Source organism: Nuphar pumila, chromosome 12, assembly GCF_984573655.1.
Source record: "Nuphar pumila chromosome 12, dmNupPumi1.hap1.1, whole genome shotgun sequence".
Lineage (NCBI taxonomy): Eukaryota > Viridiplantae > Streptophyta > Magnoliopsida > Nymphaeales > Nymphaeaceae > Nuphar > Nuphar pumila.
The window spans coordinates 81,014,881-81,024,038 of record NC_143260.1 but is presented as its reverse complement, the minus strand read 5'-3'; the positions used below and the strand labels follow the sequence as shown (position 1 = coordinate 81,024,038).

Here is a 9,158-nt window from a genome sequence, read left to right as displayed (position 1 = left end):
AGGTGACCAATTTTGCTTTACCATTATCAGCCATAATTTGAAGAATAATGTCAAGATTCTATCAACAATAAAATTTGATAATTTCAAATTATTATTTACTTTGAAATTATCGCATTTTATCATGATATTAAAACACTTTTTTTTTTATGCATCATAGAGATTTTCCCTAGAACAGGACGTGACGTAGTGTTCTTAAAGCATCAAGTGCATTCGAATCGTGCTCCGAATGCACGTGGTGTTTTAAAAGAGACTGAAACTGCTTTCCCATGGTGGTGACACGATACGAGTATAAACGCAGCTCAAGCAATGTGAACCAAGTAAAAACTCGGTGAAAGAGCAACGTAAACTGATGAGACTCGATGATGACTCAGTTCAGACTCCTATGAGTCAATCACTACACACTGGGTCTAACCAAGAGAGAGAGAGAGAGAGAGAGAGAGAGAGAGAGAGAGAGAGAGTTGCGAGGACACGCCTTGAGGGGCCACCACGTGAGGACCAGTATTGAATCTACTCATTTTTTCACTCCACACTCAAAAATTTTCACCCTTCTCTTCAATCACCTCCCTTTTTTCTTTATTTTTACGTCCCATCTGTCCCTACTTTTCTCTCTCTCTCTCTCTCTCTCTCTCTCTCTCTCTCTCTCTCTCTCTTACTACAGCAAAAGCCTGGAACCCTTCACCTCAACCCCTATCGAAGGAGGCTCCCAATCGGCAAGACACGAGGCGATTGACCTTGCTCGCAGCACCACCTGAGCCCCACTACTCACCACACGAACCCCGCCGGGATCCGGCGTACCACCCCATGGATTCCGGCGCCAGAGCACCGGAAGGAGGCGAGGGAGAATCGTCGGGCCCGGCGGCGCCGCCGAGCAGGTACGAGTCGCAGAAGCGGCGGGACTGGAACACGTTCCTGCAGTACCTCAAGAACCACAAGCCCCCGCTCTCGCTCGCCCGGTGCAGCGGCGCCCACGTCATCGAGTTCCTCAAGTACCTCGACCAGTTCGGCAAGACGAAGGTGCACCTCCCCGGATGCGCATTCTTTGGCCACCCCAATCCTCCCGCGCCCTGCGCCTGCCCGCTTCGCCAGGCCTGGGGCAGCCTCGACGCCCTCATCGGCCGCCTCCGCGCTGCCTACGAAGAGAACGGTGGCCGGCCGGAGTCCAACCCGTTCGGCGCCCGCGCCGTCCGCATCTACCTCCGCGAGGTCCGCGAGGCCCAGGCCAAGGCCCGCGGTATCCCCTACGAAAAGAAGAAGCGGAAGCGGCCGCCATCCACCACCACCACCAACTCGGCCTCGGCTTCCACCTCCACGCAGCCAGGCGATGCCGTAGAAAGAGGAGGTCACGCTGGGCCTTCTTCCAACTCTTGAATTGGTGTTCCCTCTTCTTCCATTATCCCACCTCCATATACTCGTAACAATAGACTGATAATATTAGTGTTTTCTTTACTCCATTGCTTTCTTTCTCGATAAACAATAATATGCGAAAGCATTTTTCGTATGAATCTTTTTTTTTTCTTTGTTTCATTTTTTATTATATAATCATTATCGCAACTCATAACAACCATGTGGTTGTGTCATGAAACACCATTTGATAGATAAGAAACCCGATTGATCATGTGGTTATGAGGACTAAAAGACTGCACTCTACAACCAATGTTTATGGGATCAATGGATGAACCGGTGAGAGGAAGTACCGAAGTAGTAAATATGGACACAACGGCAGAAGGCTAACGTCTCTCTCCCGTTCTCGATCGATGGGATTGTGAACACCTCCCCAAAATAGGAAAGAAATCGTATCTGCAGAGCAGAAATCCTCAAAGAGTCTCTCATCATTTGCCCTCCTCGCAGTCGCACGTGGGCTCAGACGCCTACCGACTCTCAGACACGTGGGTTGTCACATGAAATTACAGTCAGGTGACTGGAGAGAGAGAGAGAGACCTTTGGCCTGGTCTTCGTTCAAACATCGGTTTTGGCTTCCACAACCAAGCTAGTACGACGGTAAGAGGGAGAACAGAAGGTTTACTGTAGGGTACTAGCCCACCACCACCACTGCCTCTTCCTTTTTCCCCCACACTTTTTGCTGTATCAGTGAGCACCCTCCTCGTCTTTTCTCTCTGAACTTTTATGCTTTTGGGGTCGACAAAAGAGTACTGGTAGTACGCCCACGAAGAATAGGAAAATGGAGAAATGCACAGAGAGACAGATAGATTTGCGAGCGGGAGTTTGTGGGGTGAGCTCATTTTGAAATGAGTACTACTCCTGCTGCTACCTGCCTGCTCGTGTGATCTACAGTGATAGGATTGATGTACAGTTGTAGGACTGTGAGAGGGAGATTGTTCAAAGATTTTAAATGGTAATTTAAAATGAGACTGCACCGCCTAGTCTTGTCCACGCACCCCGGCCACTTCTGATGGCCCGTATTATTGAAGTGAGGATTGATGGAAATATACAGATAAAATAATGAGGGCATTGTCCAACAGTGGACACCCAAATTTATTCTTTCTTCCTACATGCATTTAATCTGCCCCCATGTAATCTAATGTTTTTGCAGGATTACCTCTTCAGAACACCCAAAATCCATCATTGTGCTTCTCTCTACAACAAAGGGTTACAGATTATAACAATCAAGACAAGAGAAGGAAAGGGTTGGTAACAATAAGTGGTGATTGGTCATCACATTAGTTGAAACGCATGCATTGAGTTTCTTGTTGCAAGTAATAAAATATGAATGCTGAAGAGTTCTTTATGGATTCGGAACAAAACTGTCACTTGGAGGAACCTTTTATTACATTATACTTACTATCTTTACTTTATTCTTTTTTATTTATTTTTGGCCTGGTCGTGGTAGGTTTTCAGTACAGTATTTAATGATAATTTGTCATATATGGATCCCACCGAGGACCTCCATGGTGACATTTGTTAAATGATCGTTACATGGTCATGACCAACCTGGTTGGCATGGATGACAAGTAAGGTACCTACATTGTTACATGAAGTTGGTCTTTAAGAGGGTGTTCCCATTAAGTGAATTGCTGAGCTTTTAATGTCATTAAGAGAACCTCTCCATGGGGGTATTTGTATCAATTGCACTATTTGAATTCTGGAACGATGATTAATACATTAACCATTCAATTTGGGATTAGATTGATGCAGTTTGAAATGGACCAAAAAGAAATCTCAAAGATGATTGATGCCTGATGCATGAGTTGATTTGACTTTTTTCTTCTTCTTTTCCTTCTCCTTCAGATGCTGCCTTTGATTGATTGACTGGAATGTATTTTCTGTGTCAGTGATGCTTGACCAAGCCAAGAAAAAGGAAACGTGCGATCTACCAACACGGTCTGCAGCTTCGGAAAAATTTCGGCACTATATATTTCAGTAGATTTATGCGCGCAGGTGCTCTCTCTCTCTCTCTCTCACTCTCTCTCTCTCTCTCTGTGTGTGTGTGTGTGTGGTAAGAGGGGTAGATCCAGTTCGAGAGTTTACATCTTGTAGTTTTCAAACAGATGATATTTTAGCAATGCACGTACTTTTTAAAATTTGTATCTCCATTATTAGATAATAGAATTCGATCTGTTTCATTTTCTAGCTAAACAAAGATGCCAAATGCATGTCTTATATCAACAATCATGGGGCTTACAAGCAGAATATTTTGATTTGAAATCGTCGGCCCTTGTTGTCCATACCTCCTTGTGATCTATCAAACACAAAATGGTATGTCTTGGAATCATGAAGCTTACTGTCGGTGACACATATTTGTGTCATATTGTTTGTTTACTGAAAACAATTCATGAAGCTTATGACTGAGAAGGGCAAGATATACGGTTCAAAGAAAAACAAAATGGAATATGTTTGTCTGCTACATATACTATTTCTTTTCTCTTCTTTTGTGAGAGGCATACTATTCTTTTCTCCTCGTACGGAGGTTTGGTTGAGGCAGATTATTAGAAAAATAACTTCCACATTTTATTTCACAACAGGATAAAGAGCAGACTGTATCATCAGGAGTACTATTTAATGCTCCACTCACAAGCGCGATATAATTAATCTCACATTTTATTTCATTGCCAACTTCCGTTTAATATAATATGATTCCTTTCATGATATTCTCAAAGGGAAATCTGTTTGGTGAAAGCATTATAATGATGAATGCTTATTGCTTGCTTAGTTTTGAGAAATAATGTACAAAGAGAGTTTGCACACGAGAAGCATAGCAACTGATGTGTCCACATGACCTACTTGAAGATGTACGTAAAAATGCAGACAGTAGCTACTGTTATCTTCCCTAGTTAGACATTTTTTTTGCTGATTTTCATTGATGAATTGATGTTGAGAATTACCATCTTCATTTTATGAGTCACACATCTCAATCTCAACTTGAATAATCACTTATTCAGAGATGGGTTGTTAGAAAGCTATTCGAGAGAGTGACCCATCTAGTGAACAAGCATCTTGACCAGATAATATCTTATTTATGGGCATTCTAGTTTAAGTTTTAAAGTACAAAGAAAGAAGAGACAGGAAGATGCTTCAGTAAAGAATTATTAATGTTTCAATATTTCTGAAAACAGAAAAAGCAAAAGTGCTTTATTCTTCCGCCATTACTCAAATTAGCTAAATACGATAAACATCGAAAATTAACCATAATGGTGGATTATTTCATGTTATATATCTGATGAAATTGAACTGCTTTACAGTTTTATAATTGGAGAGAGAGAGAGTATCATTGTTAAATTTAGAGAATCAATACCGAAGCTGATGTTACTAATATGACATAAATATTGGTGGATATGGGTTTTGAAAGGGCATTTAAATCATTAATGATATATTGGAGGAGACAACTAAATGTATTTTGGAATTTTATGTTTCAATGGCCATTCCATTAGAAAATGGAGGAGAATTTGAAAGAGTTTAGAAACAGGCTTTCATTTCTAAATGTGAAAAAAAAACATTATATAGTTAAATGAAACTTTATTTCTTCTAAGGATTAAAAAAAAAAGAACGTAACTTTCTTTAATTTGTGGATTAGCATATCAGAGTTTGGGACCAAGATAGTGTTGAATTCTTTTCAAAATGACTGTGTAAGTCAATATTTTGAATATCTGTAGATAACACTTGATGATGTGCTCTACTTTATATTACTGCATAAGTCAGGTATGAAATTGAAGTACAGCTTAAAAAGAAGTAAAATCTTGGAAGTTGCACCAATACATATGGGGACGATATTATTGAATCACGATTATAATGATTAAAATATTGGGATAGATATTTCTCAAAAGTCATCATTAAAATGGTAGATTGATAGAATTCTTAAGAAGTGCTTTGTTTACAAAACTGTCATGGACAGTGCTTCTGCTCTATCAAAAAAAAAAACAGGAAGGAAAAGATTATAAGGATGCCTCATCTAAGTGGCATGATAAAGAGGAGACACTGATGTAAGGTTTTCATGTTGATTAGCTTGCTTTGGACCAAACATGTAAAAAAATGAATTTTGTGCTTAAAAAGGAGCAAGAGAAGTTAGTGAAGGTTAATCAAATCATTATAATGGTACTTTGTCTTCCTTATTTCTGCTTTTTGGCCATATAAGTAGGCTTCTGGTACTCCATGTTTTTTGCTTAATCTCCTTGTGTTATCCAAACAGACCTCTCCACAATTTCAAACTCTATATGGCAAGCTCATGAGAAAGTCCAAAACGCATTATTCTCATCTTCCTCCTAGTTTTACATGGCCATCCACCCTTATTTGTCCTCATTTATCAAACCACATGATCAACAATTCATGGTTCACTTGCCATGTGAGTATAGTATTTTGTGTACGCTGTAGACCTATGAGAATCATTCCTAGAGAAATATCCCTTGAGCAAGCCCGCCATCATTTCTTCTGGCATTGACGATTGGTTTTGGAGACATCTTAGGCAGTTATGGGCATGAAATGATATGTCAAGACTGGTTTGATAAGGTTATGATTCTCCACTTTAAGACACAAGGCTCTACACCAAAGTGAAGCAATTCATCATGACGTGCTCTTGTCACCAATCCCGGTATCATGATTTTGTTTGACCACGAAAAATTTTGTGACAAATAAGATTTTGTTTTAGGGGAAAATGCTGTATAAAGTTTGGAATGTTTAAAATATTAAATTAAGAAAAAAGCAAAAACTCAAACGTTATGAAAGTATAATAAAATTTCGGAGCACTTCTGTATTATGACATTATTGCAACATTTTGAGACAAGGTGACATTTTTGAAATATCATGATTTTATTGAGTTTTTTTTACGAATATTTCATGACAAAATCATGATCTTTTCAAAATATAATAGATGTTTGTGGTATAGGTTAGAAAAATATGTCTTAATAACCCACTTCTCATAATAATGAAAATCTAGCAATTTAATCCTGTGCTGGCACTTTCATGACGGCTGTGTTATTGCTCATGAGACTATTCACTCAATCATGATCGTAGGTACGAAATCTTTTGTTTTAAAAATTGATCTAGAAAAAACTTTTGATTCCTTTGATTGATGGTTCTTGTAGGGTTGTATGCAAAATATGGGATTTGGTGAGAATTTGAGGCATTGGATAAAAGGTTTGTTGTCTGCAACCTCGATTGTGGTGTCCCTTAATGGGAAGAGAGGATATTTTTTAAGCCGAAAAGGGGGTTAAGGCAAGGTGACCCTCTTTCTCCTCTCATCTTCATTAAGGCTATGGAAACTCTATCAGTGATGATTTCAAGTGCGGAGGTAGAAGGTGTTTTTCATTGTTACATAGTGTCCGAGTTGGTTACTATTCTCACATTCTTTTTGCGGATGACTTGTTGATCTTTGAGGAATCATCAAAGAAGAATATGTGGTCCTTATGGGTGATACTCAAATGTTTTTCACATATTTCGAGCCTATGTATGAATGAAGATAAGAGCCAAGTTATGGTGTTGAACGACCCCTTCAAAGACTCCCAAAGGTTGGCCTCCACAATCTTTAATTGTGATGCAGGATTCTTATCAATGAAATATTTGGGCCTACCGCTTCATTTGGGTATTTCTAGAGAGTCACATTGGATCTTGGTGGAGGATAGAATTTGCCAAAAAATTCAGTCTTTTGTATCCCGCTTGCACTCTAGGGTAGGTAGAATTAATCTTGTTCGTTTCAACATCTCTTGCTCAGTGATCCACTTCCTACAATTTTTTAAAATTCCTAAAAAAAAATGAAAAGCGCCTCAATATTCTATTTCAAAGATTCATTTGGAATGAGTCCATAGAAGGAATGTCTAAGGTGCCTATCAATTAGTCGATAATCTCTCAATCATTGGATGTTGGGGGTTTGGGCATTCACAACTTGGGAAGATTCAATACCGCCCTCTTGACAAAATGGATTTGGAGAATTTGTAGGAGAGAAGGTACTCTTAGTTTAATTTTCTTAGAGAAATATGACTTGGTTGAATGATCTTGGAGCTGGTCCAAAAATCATAGATGAAAAAGAGGCTCCGAGATTTGGAAAGGATGAGTCACGATGTTGGACTCATTTAATAAGATGGTTCGAGTAAGCATTGAAAGAATCAATGATACCTTATTTTGACAATATATGTGGGAAGCAGGTTATATGTCCCCCCCCCGGAAGATGCACTGTTTGCTACAGTGCGTGTTTGGGGTCCCAATGAGCACCACATGTGGCTCGTATCCCCATGTTTGTCAGCATCAATTAGCGTCAGAGTTTAGTGCAGTTGCAAAGACTTAAGTACCTTTTCTGCCATTGGTGCCATAAAATGATGATTCTAGAAAAAAGGCAGTTGCAAAGACTTAAGTACCCCGAAGATGGTTATTTAAGACCCAGTCCCTGCACTGCAAAATTATTCGAGAAAGAAATTCCCCCTGAAGAAGGCCATGAACATCAACCCTCTCTCTCTCTCTCCCTTCTCTTTCTGCCTTGCCTCTGTGCACATCCAGCAGACGATCGTACACTGCTCCATCAAACACCGACTGACCTGCACACTGACTGTAGCATGGTTCAACTTGATGAGTTGTAGAGCCTGATTCAGAGTTCTTGCCCTTACAGGAGGGGGGTCTGGGGATTCCCCCGGCATGGATCCCACTGCGCGTTCAACGAGCGAGGGTCTCTGGGGGCGGTGCCTTTCAAGAAGAAATTTTTTTGGGGCCTTGTATAAATTCTTTCTTTTATTTTCCTCCTATAACTGTCAAAAAAGAGCAATAAAGTTTTTCCTTTCGGCGGTCATATTTTTTTACTCCCTCTCAGATTTGAGGGGAGGTTTTTCCACGTAAATCTGTGTGTCGTTGTGTTTTATTTGATCATTCTTGTTTATTATTTTCTTTGGTTGTTTTTTGCTCACGATTTTCGTAACACCCTTTCCTGCCATTGGTGTCGTGAAACAACGATTCTAGAAAATGACAAAATTTTTTTTTTGCTATGTGATTTATGAAAATCGCGTAGCGATTTGCAATTTTTTTTTGTAAATCGCTACTCGATTTAGCAATTTTCTGTTTTTTTTTTTCGCTACGTGATTTTCACTAATCGCTACTCGATTTAGCGATTTTCGTTAATCACTACTCGATATAGTAATTTACAAAAATCATGTAGTGATTTGCCATTTTTTTTCACTGTGCAATTTTCATAAATCACTACTGTGTGTAAATCATAAATCGCGATGCCGAAGTCCATCCCCTTGAGCATGATTTTTGTCGTGATAAGGTTGTAGTCGCTAGCCATCCCGATGGCAGTCTTGAGGTCCATGACGGGGAAGCCGAAGAGGAACGTGCCATTTTCAACGTTGGCAGGGAGGTGGGTCCTGTCAGAGAACACTGCGTCGGAGGTCAAGTGGAGGACCTCGCGATGCCAGAACCCGATGAATTCCCGCTAGGACTTGAGGGTGTGAACGCCCGTGTTGAGTAGCGTCAGGGTGGCCTGAAAGGCATAGCTCTGATCGAAAGTATTGTCGACGTAGGGGTAGACGGATTGTACTTTGAAAGACTCCGTTGTAGGTGTCCCTCGAAGGCGGCTTAGGGGCCATCACAGTCGGTTGTCCGCTGGACGAGGGCAGCATTCCGGTCACTGTTAGTAGCAAGAGGACGATGATCACCATCGGATCGTCGATTCTTTGCCTCTCTTAATTTCTTCTCTCTAGAGAGAGAGAGAGTGGGGGGTTTTACAG

The 9,158-nt window shown here is 40.4% G+C and overlaps 1 protein-coding gene across 1 annotated transcript; it reads left to right on the top strand.

Annotated features, from left to right (window-relative positions):
* The first annotated feature begins 801 nt into the window (after positions 1-801).
* LOC149821065 (protein LIGHT-DEPENDENT SHORT HYPOCOTYLS 6-like) lies at positions 802-8,899 on the top strand. Its single transcript, XM_089981891.1, has 2 exons — positions 802-1,326; positions 8,699-8,899. Exons 1-2 carry the CDS (start codon positions 802-804, stop codon positions 8,897-8,899), a joined length of 726 nt encoding a protein of 241 aa, XP_089838017.1.
* The last annotated feature ends 259 nt before the right edge of the window (positions 8,900-9,158 follow it).

Excerpts from the sequence above, each read along its gene's own strand:
- LOC149821065 (XM_089981891.1), top strand. The coding sequence starts at position 802 with ATGGATTCCGGCGCCAGAGCACCGGAAGGAGGCGAGGGAGAATCGTCG. Across the intron at positions 1,327-8,698 it reads CCACGCAGCCAGGCGATGCC|GTTGTAGTCGCTAGCCATCC; the intron begins GTAGAAAGAGGA and ends TGTCGTGATAAG.